We start from the raw sequence: 18,223 nt of genomic DNA, 5'->3' as shown, positions 1-18,223 counted from the left end.
CTGGGGGATGGGAGGAGACAGCAGGGGGACTGAGGAAGGGCAGGAGACAGCAAGGACTAACAAAATTGGGAGAATTCGATGTTCATGCCCCCAGGATGCAGACTCCCCAAACGGAATATGAGGTGCTGTTCCTCCAATTTCCAGTGCTGCTCGCTGTGGCCATGGAGGAGACCCAGGACAGAGAGGTCGGAGACGGAGTGGGAGGGGGAGTTGAAGTGCTGAGCCACCGGGAGGTCAGCTTGGTTATTGCGGACCCAGCGGAGGTGTTCGGCGAAACGATCGCCCAACCTCCGCTTGGTCTCACCGATATAGATCTGCTGACATCTAGAGCAGCGGATGCAATAGATGAGGTTGGAGGAGATGCAGGTAAACCTCTGTCGTACTGGAACGATTGCTTGGGTCCTTGAACGGAGTCGAGGGGGGAGGTAAAGGGACAAGTGTTGCATCTCTTGCGGTTGCAAGGGAAAGTGCCCGGGGAGGGGGTGGTACGAGAGGGAAGGGAAGAATTGACAAGGGAGTTATGGAGGGTGTCAGTCAGTGAGTGTGTGTGTGTGTTTGTTAGTGTATGTGTTTGAGTGTGAGTGTGTGTGTGTATGTGTATGTATGTATGTATGTATGTATGTATGTATGTATGTATGTGAGTGTGTGTGTATGTATGTGAGTATGTGTGTGTGTTTGTGAGTGTGCGTGTGTGTGGAAGTGTGTGCGTGTGTGAGAGTAAGTGAGTTTGTGTGAGTTTGTGTGTGAGTGGTCTCAGTGACTGAACTACCAGCCCAAGAATCCATTCTGCCCACAATGTCCATACTAGCCCTCTGGAAACCAATCTCTTCGGCCCACAACACCATGCTAGCGCTCCAGAAAGCCCCCTCTGGCCAGCAATATTGGAATTGGTGGAGAGGTGGAATATTGCGTTGGGGAACCAGCCCTCCTGTGTGAAGCCGGCTAATTTCCCCTCACCCCCCAACACTCCCCTCTTCACCCTCCCTCTTCTCCCCTCCTCCACTACCTTCTTCAACTCTCCCTCCCTCTCCTTTCCCCTACCTTCAGTCACTCCCTCACACCCTCCATACCCCCTCTCCCCTCCCGAATCATTGGGCCCCGTTTCCCCAAAGTAATATTCCACCACTAACCTGTTCCCCCAACGCAACCCGTTTCCACTACTCACCCGTTCTCCCAACGCAATCAATCCGTCCCACATGGGGGGGGGGGGGGGGGACCAGTTGCCGCTTCCCGGAGCCAATGAATGGACTCGACTTCTTGGTCGGTGCCGGCGCTCCCTTGAATGCCAATCAATCCTTCCCACGTGGGGGCGGGGGGGCAAAAATCTCCTTACTCCCCTTGAAGCTGTTGATCCCATTGTCTCTGTCACCTCTCCCCTCCCTCTCTTTTTCCCTACCCTCGATCACTCCCTCCCTCACCTCTCCTCTTTCGCACTCCCCCACTAGACAATGTTTAAATAACATTTCTTCTACTCCCATCCCCCACTCCGTTAACTCTCATAGCCTCTGCATTGGCAGCAGAGATCACATTGTGATGCCATTTTCGGTTTTCTGAATCTTCACGGCAGCTTGTGTAAATGAGATCCCATTGTGATCGGACGACTGTGAGATGCCATTGTGTCATCATCGCAGGCAGTTATTATTTTCAATTTGGCTTTAAATTTTTTTTAAATATTTGCCATTTTTGAACAAATTATCATGGAAGAATGCTCTTACCTAAGAAAATAAGATTCTACTCCCCCCTCCACCGGGGGTGAGGGGGGAGGGGTGGCCAACAACCATCACCCAATGCACAGAAGATTTAGAATGACTCATCTTTAATCAGACAGTAATCATCTAGCAGTCACGCTTCTCGGCCGCAGTAATCTATAATTACTGTAGCTTTATTAAGCTCTGGAAGCAGCAGCAACACTTATTTTCACTCACCTGTTAATGAGAGGAAAAAGGGACACTGCCAGGTATACAGATGGGTACCACTTAAGTGGTTTGATTTCTTGAGCTAATAAGATCTATCAGGAAAAACAATAAAATGTAAACAGATTTGGCTCAGTTATAAATAACTCCGTACAATCCGTAATCCGTAATCCGTAATCTTATCAAATTTTAGACATAAAATTAATTGTTAAAAATAAAAGAAAGGCAAACCTGTGCTTCTATTTTAAACTAATAATGTCCACCATTCACTGAACACCTTTGCTTCCAGAAAATGAATCCCCATATCAGTAGATTATTAACGTGGACAAAATGTAATAACACAGAGGAACACGTAGGAATAAGCAACGGTTATGAAACACATTGAATCCAGAGTCCCATTTGTAAGCCACATTTTGCAAACCACAGCAGGAATGTTTGTAAACAACGTACGATTTATTGAATATTTAAAAAATGCCACCCCTTATTTTATAAAAGATTAAGTAGCTAGGTTTGAAAACTTAAAAACAGAAAATGGACACATCAGACAGCGGTACGGTTAATGTTGGTCAAAACTTTAGAAGTATTGTCATCATTATCTTTTGAAAAAGTTTAAATTTCATCTATAATGTATTTATAATGTTTTAGCAAAACACTCCTGTCCATTAAATAGAATTTGTTAAAAAGCGAAATAATCTTGCAACTGCTAATCACCAAAAATACATCACCCGTCAATCAAATAAAAAATGTAGCGAAAAAAAGGCACAACATGCTGGAGTAACTCAACAAGGTCAGGCAACATCTCTGGAGAACACGGATAGGTGACGTTTCGGGTCAGGACCTTTCTTCACACTGATTGTGGTGGGGGAAGGGGGAGGGGTTGTTGGTAGAAAGCTGGTAGGCCCAACCCAGTGTGTGATAGGTGGATACAGGTAAGTGCGGGTTTCTACTACCCACCACATTATGTGAAAGGATCCGACCCGAAACATCATCTATCCATGTTTTCCAGTTTCGCCATTTTCGCTGAACACCTCCGCTCAGTCTGTTTAAACCTGCCTGATCTCCCAGTTGCTAAACACTTTAACTCCCCTTCCCATTCCCACACTGTCCTGGGCCTCCTCCATTGTCAGAGTGAGGCACAGCACAAATTGAAGGAACCGCACCTCATATTTCACTTGGGCAGCTTTCACCCCAGCGTATGAGACATTAACTTCTCTAACTTCAAGTAATCCTTGCTTTCCCTCTCTCCATCCCTCCCCTTCCCAGTTCTCCGACCAGTCTTACTGTCACTGATTACATTTTATCTGCTTTGTTGTTACCTACTCCCAGCTAACAATGATCTATTCTACATTTTCCGTAATCTCCATTCCCTTTGTCCTATTTTCACATCTTACACTTCCTTATCTCTCTCCCCTGACATCAGTCTGAAGAAGGGTCTTGAGCTGAAATATCATCCATTCCTTCTCGCCAGAGATTTTGCCTGTCCCACTGAGTTACTCCAGCATTCTGTGTCTATGCTCCTTATCCTGGCAGAGTTACTCCAGCACTTTGTGTCTTTTTTTAAACAAACCAGCATCTGGAGTTACTTCTATATCTCCTATAAAATCTAGGGATTCTACTTCAAAAATACTCAATATTTTGGAGTTAGGATGAAGGTAAAAGCCTACAATGAATATGGTTTCTTTTTGCATTTAAGTGTTCATTCTTTCAGAGATTATTCACAAAAACAAGATGCAGATGCTGACAATATAGTTTGCAGTAATATTAGAAACCAGAGAGTGGCAGCATTCACCTTTTACAATTATCGCAGGGTTGGGTTGGATTTTCAATTCTTAATGCCAGTAAATACAAAAACATACAGTAGTTAAAACCTACAACTTCTGCTGCCCAGAAATGATCAATTAAATTAATTTTATTAATTATAAGAAATACATTTATTCATAGTTGGAATATAGTCTAGATAACTAAAAATATATATTATTTTTGATAATGCACAAATATATCTAGGAATAAAGGTTCTGTTGCTTAGGTAACTCAAATAGACAGCATTATATTCTTCCGAAAAATAAAGCTGTTAATTGTTGCATTTTGCTATTAGCAATGCCTTCTTGTGTTATTTTTTTGTGCTCTAGATAATAGGCAGCAATTGCAAATTATTTTTTTATTTGGAAAAGTTGTATATATTATTGATTCAAACACAAAATTCTGGAGTAAGTCAGATGGTGGAATCTTGAGCCGAACATTATATGCTGGAGGAACTCAGCGGGTCAGGCAGCAACTATGGAGGGAATAGAAAGGTAATGTTACAGGTCGGGACCCTGCTTCAGACTGAGTTACCCCAGCACTTGTTCGAATAAAGGATATATTGTAATTTTCCAAATTTTAAAAAATGATGTGAGATTGCTGCCTCCTACCTAAAGCACAAAAAAGAAAATTAATAAGGCATTGTTAATGGCAAACTGCAACAGTTAACAGCTGTATTTTCAGACGATTATAAAGCTTATCTGTTAGAGCTGCATTTAACCAACTCCTCACTTGCGTTTTACATTTATGTCTACAAAACCCATAATATTTCCAAGCACTGATCAAATATACTTCGGCCAAAGACAGTAAAACTAGGAAGACCTACATCCTAAGAACATTTTATTGTAAATTATGAGTTACATGTCCGTAACAATAGACAACTGAAAATAGAATCCTCATACCTACAACCTGAGGTGAAACATCGATATTTAACCCACAAGATTTGCTTGCTGTCTATTGCTTTAAAATTATCTTATTGGCACAATATTGTAAGAAAATGTATTTTCTTGCATCAGTATAATTTAAGTTATAGTATCATCAAAACTGTACCTTGCTTCTTTCTTTTTCAGGATCATATGGGCCAGACCAGGTTAAAACCTGTTAAAAGAAAGGTCGAGGATACTGAAATGGAGTTAAAGAACAAATACTGCAACATTCAGATCAGCTATACTCTTTGCTTGTGTATTGTGGGAACCATTTATGCGATAAATTGTATCTACAAGTGCACCTCATTAGTAATGACATGTGTACACCCATGGAATGCCTGCAGGAAGTACACAGAGTGGCCAAGACATCAATCTCCATATAAGAGTTAAATATTTAGAGTTTAATAGGCATCAGCGAACATTCTCTCTTAGAAACATCTGCAGTATACTAGTTCAGCAGCTACAAGGCCCAGAGCTATCTAAATGCAATTTCCACTACGTTTAGATTAGTTGCTGGCTGATTTGTTCTGGCATAACGAGTAATTCTGTCAATGTTTGGTACTTTCTATGGCTGTTGCAAATTGTAGGAGTTCAGATGGTGCATATGCTGAAAGAATCAGTATCATGGGTGGAATGAACAGAGGATCTGCTGAGCTGAAAAAGATGGTGAAAAAGGATGAGAAAAAAATATTTTTTCCGATCTGTAAACCTAATTAGGGAGATTGCTTCACTGAAATGTCACACCTGCTGCAGCCAGAACCGCAAACTCCGATTTGAGCAAGACCTACAGGGAAGGCCCAGTGGCGCAGCAGTAGTCTCACAGCGCCAGAGACCTGGTTAAATCCTGACTACCGGTGCTCACTGCATGGAATTTGTACGTTCTTCCTGTGACCGTATAGGTCACAAGAAGTGTATGTGCAGATTTGCAGGTTAATTGGCTTCTGCAGATTGCCCTAATGCGTAGTATCCAAAATTGGGATAACATAGAACTAGTGTACGGGTGATCGTTTGTCAGCGTGGACTCAGTGGGCCTAATGGCCTGTCTTCATGCTGTATCTCTAAACTAAACTACAGGGCCAATTTCAGCTGAGGTAACTGTGGAAATGTTTTTACATGGCTCTCTGAAAGCTGATAATAAAGGTGTCTGCAATATTATCACTATTGCATTAAGGGAGGTCAAAAATACTCTCATTCAAATGGAGCCAACTATACTTTGCATATGCTGGGTAAAGAGCAGTGAAGAGCAATCCACACGATTACACTACTCTTTGCAAACCACATAACTCTTCATTACTAGGAATGAAAGATTCCATTCCTCCAGTGTTCAATTTTATGAGTGACCACAGACAGCTAATCTTGGTCAGTACCTGGCATCCTGAGAGCAGTCTCTGTTTTCATTCTGCAACAGTGCCCAGTACCAGATGACATTCAAACATAAAACTGGGCACTGAAGCAGTGGAAACTCTTTCAGTGAACCACAATGGCAAACTAAAGATAGACACAAAAAGCTGGAGTAACTCTGCAGGACCATCAGCATCTCTGGAGAGAAGGAATGTGTGATGTTTTGGATCGAAACCCTTCTTCAGGCAAACTAAAGTGTGACTATCAGGTGCAGAGAGATAAATTAGCCATCAATATGGTGACAACGGGTGCTGTCTGTAAGGAGTTTGTATGTTTACCGCATGGGTTTTCTCAAGGTGCTCCGGTTTCCACCTTCACTCCAAAGACGTACAGGTTTGTAGGTTAATTGGCTTGGTAAAATTGTAAATTGTCCCTAGTGTGTAGAATAGTGTTAATGTGCGGGGATCGCTGGTGGGTGCGAACACGGTGGGCCGAATGACCTGTTTCCGTGCTGTATCTCCGAACTAAACTACACCTGGTGTGGCGTCAGTCATGATTCTCTGCCCCAGAAGATAGTTGAGGCCAGTTCATTGGCTATATTTAAGAGGGAGTTCGATGTGGCCCTTGTGGCAAAATGGATCAAGGGGTATGGAGAGAAGGCAGATACAGGATACTGAGTTGGATGATCAGCCATGATCATATTGAATGGCGGTGCAGGCTCGAAGGGCCGAATGGCCTACTCCTGCACCTATTTTCTACATGTTTCTATGTCTATGCCGGATCAGCAAAGACCACAGTGGTACTTACAGTATCGTGAACTCACCCAATAGGCTCTATTCCTAACAATAAACAAAAACATCAGAAGGTCCCAGTCCACACAAGGGTTCAGTCCCTCGTTGTCAATGGGGAGGCACAGGCAAACTCGGATTCATCCCAGCAGCTTCCTCTACTTTTCCCTCTGGCTGAACTCCTGGGTTTATAAGGACAAGGATCAGATTAATTGGTCCAATAAGCATTCATCAGATCCAGTTATGGCTCGTTTGCCTGTGGCCGACGTTGGAGAGGATCATAAATGGAAAGTGTCGTCACAATCATCAATGACTCTGGTGTCCAACCCTGCAAATTGATCTGATCATCCTGAAGCATCTTTTGTGTTTTGTAGACCTGGCTACAATCTGTACAATCTGCACATTTGTGGTATAAGCAAGGGTGGTACTGGCTGGCTGGTGATTAGTAAATAGTTTATAAGGGTGCTGATAGTGGCAGAGTCAATCCAAAAATGGTATTCTATGAGAAAATACATCAGATCTGTGCTCCTCATCAAGCCACCCATTAATTTGGATCATCTTCTGAGAGAACTAGGAATCATTTGAAGTTCTGTCTGCTGTGACATTCTGCGACTTTGCACTAACTCACAGCTAAACCACCAGCTGACTGAGGTTCCATAGCATCAAGGTGACCTAAATGACAGCAGCTGCAGCGCTCGGATGTTGGAGAATGCTGCTCATACCTCTGATATCAAACATCCAACTACATCATGGCTTTGTCCAAAACTATTCGAATTGTAGTTAGCCATTAGCCTTTTAGTGTCCAAAGTAATATACCGTGATAGGACTTCGGTGAAACCACATTTGGAGTATTGCGTGCAGTTCTGATCGCCCCAATACAGGAAGGATGTGTAGGTATTGGAAAGGGTGCAGAGGAGGTTTACCAGAATGATGAAAGAAAGAACTGCAGATGCAGGTTTATACCAAAGATATACATACAGTGGTGGAGTAACTCAGCGGGTAAGAGCGGCAGCAATCGATTTGAATAAAAAAAAAAATAAGTGTCCGTGATATTTTGGGGGGGGACCTTTCAGTTCAGTTTGACTGAGTAAGTGTTCAAGAGCCGGATTTGGATTTGTTCCTCGACAATGGTTTAGATGAAAGAAAAAAAGATTCAGTTTTCAGATTTCTACAAAGATCTACATAAAGTATTAAAATATCTTACGCGGACTTAAGGCATTGTCTTTGGAAAAAAAGAATACGTGATATTTTGGGTCGGGACCTTTCTTCAGTTTGACTGAGAATTGTTCAAGAGAATAATTTGGATTTGCAAGCCAAAATATTGCACTTTTAAAAATTGGTTTATAACGACCATCCAAGAAATTGAGCCTTGCCGTGTTGAATTTGACTATCTTTTCATATATAATTGGTTATACAAGAGTCTGTGGTGTTTAATATTATGTCAACCACAAGCCAAAATATTGCACTTTTAAAAATTGGTTTATAACGACCATCCAAGAAATTGAGCCTTGCCGTGTTGAATTTGACTCTCTTTTCATATATAATTGGTTATACAAGAGTCTGTGGTGTTTAATATTATGAAAAATAAACTAAATTAACAAAGGAGAATCATCGTGGAAAACCTAGTGTGCACAGATTTTAATCAAATTATGTTTAATAATGCTACGATCTGTGGATATAAAGATACATCTATTCTTCATTCCCAACTAAAAGATGATGAACATGGATTATAGCAAAAGGTCAGCAATGAGGTAACATGAAAGAAACACTGATCTTGAAAAGCTCTTTGTAGAAATTAAGCAGACTACATGGCAGGTGAGTGCCTGAGTGTTGATTTCAGTGGGAGGCACTAACTTAGTCAACCCTCTGCAATTTATCACAAAAAGGCTTTCAGAAAAATATACAAGGTCTCCAGGCCAGCATTGTTAGTTTTATTGATCGTGTAGAAACGCACAGTGTTGCCTTATATTAGGAGCACAGCTATCCAGTGATTTGAAAAAATAATTACCGAATGGCTATCAATTACTTTCACTGCAGCTTTGAATAAAATGGGATGGTCCTCAATGGTTGTATTTCTAGTTATGCTTAATGTGCGAGCAGGCAGGTGGGACGTTTGAGTGAACCTTGACAGGGAAGTTGATGGGAGGGAGGAAATCAGCATTTACCTTACTTACATAAAGAGCACTAGAAGGAATATTCCATAAAAGAATGCTTAGATAAATCATAATTTAAAAATTTATGCACAATAAATCATTTGCTGCAAAATTGTCTCAAACAATTTTATGAATTAGAGACTAGAAAAGTAAAAAAGTAATGTTACATTTTATTTGACACCATTAAGATCATCCTTCACTGAATAATGAACTATGAGAAGCATTTCAGGATTAAAAAAAAAAATATATATATATATATATATAGCTTTAGAAGGCTTTAAACACTGATTAATGAAAAGAAACAACTAATAAATAAAGTTCACAAGGAATATTAAACTGATTGGTTGTATATTGAAGACGCAAGGTGCAGCAGATGCTGACTTACAAAAAAAAGAGACAAAGTGCTGGAGTAACTCAGCAGGTCAGGCAGCACCTTCAGAGAACTTAGTGACATGATGTGTTGGGTGGGGGCCCATAAGACACAAGATGCTGTTGTACCTGAATGGGTAAGCAGCATCTCTGGAGAACAGGGATAGGCAATGCTTTTACAGACTGAAGGAGAGCCCGTACCCGAAATATCACCTATCCACGTTCTCCAGCTGCCTGACCCCCTGAATTAGTCCAGCACTTTGGTTGTATATTGAGACACATAGGTTGTATATTGAGTTATATGAGATGAAGGTGAGACACGAGTCCAAATAAAATGCAAATACAAATTATTTAAGCTACACTCCAGTTTTAATAAAACAACATTTCTATTCTTATAGTAGTTATTCAAAATTTGATACCCAGTATCATAAGGAAAGACCCAAGGAATGTCAAAAGTGGAAAGACAGAGAGGTTGAGGTACAGAATTCCACAACTCAGGGTCCTGACGGAAAAAAAGTTGAACTAAAGTAAATACAGTTAGCAATAATTACATTTCAGGATTAAAGAGGTCTAAATTACTTATTTATTATATTGAAGGAGGCCATTCAGCTGATCTGATTCATGCTAGCTGCCAGCAGAACATCCCCATGAGTACCAATCCCCCTCTCCTTGTGGAATAGAACAGAAGAACAGTCAATGCTTTCAGTTTGAACAAACATTTGGAAATGGGTGAAAGTATACAAAATAGGTCAGATTTGACTGTTGTACTGTCTTACTGGAAGAGATCAAAAGGAGGGAAACTGGTCTTGAAAATAGAATTTCATTCTTTATGAAACCATGGAACAACACGAGAATCTGGGATGATAGTGAGTACCCGGGAATAATATTCAGAAGGAAGAAACCCTGGATCTGGGATTATATAACAAAGAGAAGCCATAAGCCTAATATAACTGACACCATTGTGTCAAGCCAGGTAGAATACTGTGCGAGCAGTGAGTGCTTGTATTTTCAAATAAAGTGCTAATAAAGTTTTAAATAATGCTAAGTATACCTCAGAGAGAGTTTAGAGAGATACAGCATGGAAACAGTTCCTTTCGCCCACCAAGTCCAGGCTAACCATCGATCCCCCGTTTTCACTAGTTCTGTTATCCCACTTTCACGTGCACTCCCTAAACATAAGAGGCATGCACAGAGGTCAATTAACCAATACACCTTTGTCTTTGAAATGTGGGAGGAAACCGGACCGCCCAGAGGAAATCCACGCAGCCACAGGGAGAACATGCAAACTCTACACAAACAGCACCTGAGGTCAGGATCGAGCCTGGGTTTTTGGCATTGTGAGGCAGCAGCTCTATCAGTGTGCCGCCCTAAGTGTCAGCAGTGTATCTCAAATATTATTGCCCTTGTATGCTCTTGTACCCTTGTACCCTTGTATGCTCTACAACTTCTGTTTAGTTTAGTTTAGTATAGAGATACAGCACGGAAATAGGCCCTTCAGCCCAGCGAGTCCATGCCAACCAGCGACCCACACACACACTAACATTATCCTACACACACTGTATGCCTTTGGCCTGAGGAAACTGGAGATTCCTGAGAAAACCCACGCAGGTCATGGGAATAACGTACAAACTCCGTATAGGAGGCACCTGTTGTCACGCTCGATCGTGGGTGTTTGTTCTGTAATGCTGTTCTTTAATGTGCCCATCAATTCCCCTTTGATTCTTCTTCTGTGTGCTATGGGGTTATTTAAAATGGCCCAATTAACTAATGTGTTTGGGTCAAGGGAGGAAATTGGACCACTTGGCAGAAATCCTTGCAAAGAAAACATGCAAACATCACACAGAGAGCATCCAGGGTCAGGCTTGAATCAGGTTCCCTGGATGGAAGGCAACAGCACTACCTGATGCATTACCGTGCCAACCAGGATGGAATTTTTTTTTACTAAGATAAAACAGTTAAAACGAATTGCAGGATCTCAGAGGGTTATAACAAAAGGTGAGAAATTTACAATTTAGCATTGCTTAACCAAATGCCCATATAATCAACAAGTGCAGAGATGGTGGAAACTTGACGTGTTTCAAAACATGGGCAGCAGGGTCATTTATGATCATGTTTATGAAATAAATGAATGAGGTAGGCCAGCCAAAAGTAAACCGAGAAAGTCAAATCCAGACATTAATAAACTCCCATGGATGGTGCTTTCATCAGCTAATGAGCTGAGATGGGTGAAGCACATACTGTGTGTATAGAATGTTTCAATGACACCATGGATGTGTGATTCAAAATTTGTCTCAGGACAGATTTAACACAAAGATTGATACATTCTGGTTCTGTTTTTGATGGTTGTCAGAGAGAATGTTTGTTAGTGGTTGTATCTCCATTTCTTGTTAGATTATCAGGCAAACTCCATAATAGTTACAGTTACTGAAAGTAAACATGCAGGTACAGCAGGCAGTGAAGAAAGCTAATGGTCTATTGGCCTTCATAACGAGAGGATTTGAGTATAGGAGTAAAGAGGTCCTTCTGCAGGTGTACAGGGCCCTGGTGAGACCACATCTGGAGTATTGTGTGCAGTTTTGGTCTCCTAATTTGAGGAAGGACATCCTTGCTATTGAGGGAGTGCGGCGTAGGTTCACGAGGTTAATCCCGGGGATGGTGGGACTGTCATACGAGGAAAGATTAGAAGGACTTGGCTTGTATTCACTGGAATTTAGACAGATGAGGGGATATTTTATAGAAACTCTGGACCAGGTGTGGACCCGTTGGGCCTGTCCACCAAGGCAATATTACACCAATGACCAAGCGTGGCTGACAATTGTGATGCCAGAGATCCCTGCTATGACGCGAGTCGCGGCAACCCTCCCGCAACTGCGCAGGCGTGGTCAATAAGCGCGACTGCAACGTTTTTAAAGTTCAAAATGGCAATAACCTGTAAATTATAAGATCAATGTGAACACAACTCACTCACCCTCTATGTCCCCTATTCCCCTCCTCCATTATCCTCTATCTTCCCACACATCACCAACTTTCCTCTGCTTCCTCCCCTCACCCCTTCTTGCCCTCCTCCCTCTTCCCCCACCCCTCATCCATTACCTCGCCTTCCCGCTTCCTAGCCCTATCCTCCTCCATTCCCCCTCATCCCCAGCACTCCCTTCCCCTTTCCTCCTCCCCTTTCCCACTCCTTCACCTCTTCCTCCCTCTCCTTTCCCCTACCCTCAGTCACTCCCTCCCTCCCTCCATAACCCCTCCCCCTCCCTACCCCCCTCCTCTCCCTCCATCCCCCTGCTCCCCCACTCACCTCCTCCCTATCCCACACCTCCACTCTCCCTCCTCACCTTCCCCAATTTCCCCATCCTGCTCCCTCCCTACCCCCCTCTTCTCCCTTTATCCCCTGCTCCCCCCACTCCTCACCTCCCCCTATCCCAACCCCCCACAATGAAAATCACGATTTAAAAAAAATGGAATTCTCAAGGAAAATCGCGTTTTTTTTCTTTAAAATAACCTAAAAGCAATGTGAGCTGTTGACGAAAACGGGAGAATTTGATTTAAACTTTTATTTTAAAATCGCGATTTTTTAATGTAAATGAAATTCGGGATCCCATTGTGACGTCGAGCACGGCTGATGGGCGGGGCAAGTGGAAAAGTGGTTTGAAAAGTGATTTTTGTAAAGTTTAAAATGTAAAGTTTATCAATACCTATATATCTCCCAAAAAAGTTTTTCAAAAAATTGGACTCAGACATTACAAATTTTATATGGGATTATAAATCCCATAGAATACAAATAGCACACCTTAATAAACGAAAAGAGCTGGGGGGTCTAGCACTCCCTAATTTTATGTATTATAATTGGGCAGTAAATATTAAAAATATGATTCACCTGCTGGACAATTCTGCACAGCAGGCGGACTGGATGGTAATGGAAAAAGGGGACTGCTTCCCGAGTAATATAGGAGCGACCATCCTCTCACCAATAAATTTGAATAATAAAAATTACAATAAAAATCCAATTATACATAACACAATAAGAACATGGAAACAAATAAAACAGAATTTAAAATTAAGAAACCTATCTCTTTTAATACCAATAGTCAATAATCCATCGTTTAAACCATCAATCATAGACAAATCATTTATACAATGGGAAAGAATGGGAATTAAAACGCTCAAAGATCTGTATGAATTGGGGAATTTATTATCATTTCAACAACTACAACTGAAATATAATTTGAAAAATAACCAATATTTTAAATATCTTCAAATTTGTGATTATCTGAAAAAACACACAAAAGACTATCATAATATGCCTTCCGACTTATTGGATGAAGCAATGAAGACCAAGGCGGAATCAGCTAATTTAATATCGTACCTATATAATATCATTTTAAACATAGAAATACCCACAACAGATGGAATTAGAAAAGATTGGGAACAAGAATTAGCTATAAAAATCTCAAAAGAGACCTGGGATAATCATTTACTACAGGTGCATAAATGTTCGATCAACGTACGACATACGCTCAATCAATTTAAAACATTACATAGATTATACTATTCAAAAACTAAATTAAATAAAATCTTCCCTAATGTTTCACCAATCTGTGATAAATGCCTGTGTCAAGAAGCTACCATAGCGCACTCTTTTGTTTTTTGTACAAAAATCAAAAAATTCTGGTATGAAATATTTGATATTTTTTCAAAATTGATCAAAATAAAACTGGTACCAAAACCAGAATGGATTATCTTCGGAATATCGGAAGGTAACCCTGAATTAAACGTGTTTCAGAAGAATTTATTTAATTACGGGCTAATAATGGGAAAAAAGCTTATACTTAAATTCTGGAAAAATGCGCCGACACCAACAATAAAAATGTGGATATCAAATATGTTTGAAACATTACATCTGGAAGAGATGAGATTCCTCCTAGCCGGTAAAGCAGACCAATTCCAAAAGACGTGGTCTATGTTTCTGGACCTATTACAAGTATGAGGTGCAATAGTCAGGACCTGGTAACGGGAGGTAAAACAACAAAAACAGACTTGGTTGGTAGTCCCCTTTCTGCGGAGTTTAATGTTATAATAGAGCGATTGTTTCTATTTTCTCTTTCTTTCTTTTCTAGGGTCTATTTTCTCACTTTACTTCCTTCTCTAACTTCTTTCCTAAGGGGCTTTCTTTTCCCAACACTCTTGCACTTCACGACTCTCTTGCACTTTCTTTACTTTCCTTACTTCTACCTTTTTCTTAAAGCTCAAAAAAAATGAAGCAGTACAAAAAATGTATTAAGATATATGTGTTATGTAGGATTGTAATTTACCGTACTTCTAATAAAAAAAAAAATAAAAAATAAAAAATAAAAAAAAATGTAAAGTTTAAAGTTTAAAATAACTTGTAAAATATAATCATCAATCCAAACAAAACTTGTTTCATTTACATCCCAGGACAATGGTGAGTAAGATGGGCCAAAAATTGTAGCGCTATCGTGTACCGTTTTGGCGGGGGTTTGGAATATCACACATACGCACGCATACAAACAAACAGAGAGATTTAGTAATATACTAGACTAAGTAAGACCCGTTGGGTCCCAGTCACATGGCAGGCCTGGTCCCCCAACGCAACTCATGTGGGAGGGGGATGTGAGTGTGGGGGAAGGGGGGTGTGCGGGGGAGGGTGTGAGTGGGGAGGGGGAGGGTGTGTGTGGGGAAGGGGGGTGTGTGTGTGTGGGAGGAGTGTGTGTGGGGAGGGGGTAGGGGAGGGGTGTATGTGGGAGGGGGCGGTGTGTGTGGGCGGTAGGGGGAGTGTGGGGGGGAGGGGTGCAGTGGAAGGGGGGTATGGGTGTGGGGGGGGGTGTGGGGGAGGGGGGTGTGATGGAGGGGGGTTTGAGGGAGGGGGTGTGGGGGTTGTGGGGGAGGGGTGTGTGGGGGAGGGGGGGTGTAGTGGAGGAGGGGTGTAGGGGAGGGGGGTATGTGGGCTTACCGGTTCCCGGCCCCGACCACACTCGTGGTTCCAGGACCCAGCACCGGACTCACTCAGCTGCTCCCATCCCCAGTGCCTGTCAAGCTCACAGCCCTGCCCGCAAACACAGCCCGCCCCTGCCCGTGAACCTGACCCCGCCCATGAACACAGCCCGCCCCATCCCACAGAACACAGCCCACACTCCGCTGCTTCAGCTTTATTCTCGGCGGCTTGTGGACATGCTCCCGGATTCAGCCCCGCCTCCGGGGATTTTATTCTCCAGCGGGTGCCGGAAGGGGCGTTACCTTCATGGTGACTGACATGCGAGAAAACCTGCTGATCTCACGATTTTTTAAACCTTCATAACTTTTGTAATCTTCCACCGATCGGAACATAACTTGGTGCGCTTGGAGCAGAGAAGAACGGTGAGTAATCCTAGCACTATAGGGTACCGTTTTTGAGCAAATTGAAAAACAACGCAGATGAGGTTTTAGTAATAGTAGAGATAGATAGAGAATTATAAAAGGACTGGACAAGTTAGATGCAAGAAAAAAGTTCCAAATGTTGGGAAGTCCAGAACCAGAGGCCACAGTCTAAGAATAATGGGGAGGCAATTTAAAACTGAGATGAGAAAAAACTTTTTAACCCAGATACAATAAACAATAGGTGCCGGATGGGAGCAGCTGAGTGAGTTCGGCCCTTCAAGCCGGCACTGCCATTCAATGTGATCATGGCTGATCATCCACAATCAGTACCCCGTTCCTGCCTTCTCCACATATCCCCTGACTCTACTATCTTTAAGAGCTCTATCTAACTCTCTCTTGAAAGAAAGCATCCAGAGAACCGGCCTCCAACGCTTTCTGAGGCAGAGAATTCCACAGACTCACAACTCTGTGTGTGAAAAAGTTTTTCCTCATCTCCGTTCTAATTGGCTTTCACCTTATTCTTAAACTGTGGCCCCTGGTTCTGGACTCCCCCAACATCCGGAACATGTTTCCTGCCTCCAGTGTGTCCAATCCCTTAATAATCTTATATGTTGCAATAAGATAACCTCTCATCCTTCTACATTCCAGAGTATACAAGCCCAGCCACTCCATTCTATCAAGATATGACAGTCCCGCCATCCCGAGAATTAACCTGGTGAACCTACGCTGCACTCCCTCAATAGCAAGAATGCCCTTCCTCGAATATGGAGCCCAAAACTGCACACAATACTCTAGGTGTGGTCTCACTAGGGCCCTGTACAACTGCAGAAGGACCTCTTTGCTCCTATACTCAATTGGAACTCCTGTGAATTTGTGGAATTCTCTGCCACGGAAGGCAGTTGAGACTAATTCATTGAATACATTTAAAAGATAGTTAGATAGAGCTCTTGGGGCTAGCGGAATCAAGGGGTATTCTGGATGATCAGTCATGATCACAATGAATGGCGGTGCTGTCCCGAAGGGCTGAATGGCCTCCTCCTGTACCTATTTTCTGTTTCTATCTGATTTTACATCCTACAAACAAATGACATAATCCAGTTTTCTTTTCCCAGACAGTAATAAAACAACACAGTCAATTAATTTCAGACCAGATAACCAAGACATTTGATGTCTTAAGAGCTAATTTACATGACTAACAAAATATTTTGATCATCTAGTTATACATTAGGTCAACTAACTTAAGTAAATAGATTCAAACAGAAGTAGTAATCGTACGTGTTTTGAACTGTTCTTCTTTATCCAACTTTAATTTTAGGAGATTAAGTATGGATTCTTACCCTCTTTTTGGCTATATAAAATATGTGAAGGTAGCAGGACATCATCAGAAAGATGAGGACAAACAAGGGGATGTACCATCTGTAAAAAACAATTGAACAAAATGAGCATGACAGTTATGACAGCACTCTCAAGATATGCAGCACAGTTCAGGTCAACACAGGGGGGGTTATGCTATAACTTCATAAAACATTGGTCAGACCTCAGTAGACTTATGCAGAAACTACATGCCAGTTCTGCTGTGTCTGAATTAGAGAAGCAGTAAGAAGAAACATGAAATTTCAAAATAGGTGAGAGTTACGAAGGAATATGGTGATTAATAGTTAAACAGCAGTTGAAGTTAATGACTGATTTCTTTGTAGTAATAAACAATGTAGCAATTTTGACATTAAGGCCATTACAGGCACTTTGGATTGTAATTTCAGGGTGAAATAGAATCAATAGAATTAATATGGACCATCACGCAGGCTTATGGAAAGGCTTATTTCATATTTAAAGGAGAACCTTTTGTGCCCCAGATCAGTCAATTTCATGGAGTCTTGACAATTGAAGTGGGTCACTTCTGTGGAGATTAAGAGTTCACAGTATTTCTCATTGGCATTTCTTCTTGAGATCGCTGAATGGATCTACGTTCTAACCAGAACCATATTATGCAAACCATTTAAATTATTCTGGAGTCAGTTGAAGGGTGGTATTACGACAACATATCCAGGAATGTAAAACATGATGGGCATCTCAATTGTCATATCAATTATAATGCAGTAAAGTAATCCTCCGTGCACCCCCCCTCCACAATGAAACATGCCCAGCGTTATCAGCCTAAACGGATAAACAGGAAAAACAAACCTGATACATGGTTGGTATTTTAGAATTTCCTAAGACATCAGTGAAGTGCACATCAAGCTTACTATTCATACTATTCAAGCTTACTATTCATCTCAAATGATAGCCTTCAGGAGCTGCAGTGATCTATTCCATAACTACTCATTTGTTAGGCTTTGGGAAATAAATCCTTTGCCTCGGTACATGGTGGAGGAGAGGAGGTTGAGGCACACGTAGGAAAAATTAGCTCCACATCGAGGCCTGTTTCCTTCAACTCAAATCTTTTTTATTGCCATGATGACTGGACATAAGGGGACCCTCAAAAGAAAAGAAAATCACGGCTGCCTGGTTCTCAAGCAACTGTCAGATTTGTGAAAGCGGTTAGAGAGTATAAATAATGA

The 18,223-nt window shown here is 41.7% G+C and overlaps 1 protein-coding gene across 3 annotated transcripts in view; it reads right to left on the bottom strand.

Moving 5' to 3' along the window:
- Positions 1-18,223, bottom strand: part of si:dkey-100n23.5 (uncharacterized) — a 112,550-nt gene that overhangs the window by 16,016 nt on the left and 78,311 nt on the right. For all 3 annotated transcript variants that reach the window (XM_055644602.1, XM_055644601.1, XM_055644603.1), the window contains exons 9-11: positions 17,003-17,081; positions 4,764-4,811; positions 1,926-2,008 (exon numbers count right to left, since the gene is read on the bottom strand). In XM_055644602.1, the coding sequence (XP_055500577.1) occupies positions 1,926-2,008; positions 4,764-4,811; positions 17,003-17,081 (210 nt within the window). The remainder of the gene's footprint in view (positions 1-1,925; positions 2,009-4,763; positions 4,812-17,002; positions 17,082-18,223) is intronic.

The sequence above is a fragment of the Leucoraja erinacea genome, chromosome 13, assembly GCF_028641065.1.
Source record: "Leucoraja erinacea ecotype New England chromosome 13, Leri_hhj_1, whole genome shotgun sequence".
In the NCBI taxonomy this organism is placed as follows: domain Eukaryota; kingdom Metazoa; phylum Chordata; class Chondrichthyes; order Rajiformes; family Rajidae; genus Leucoraja; species Leucoraja erinaceus.
This window is presented reverse-complemented; position numbering and strand designations above follow the sequence as displayed.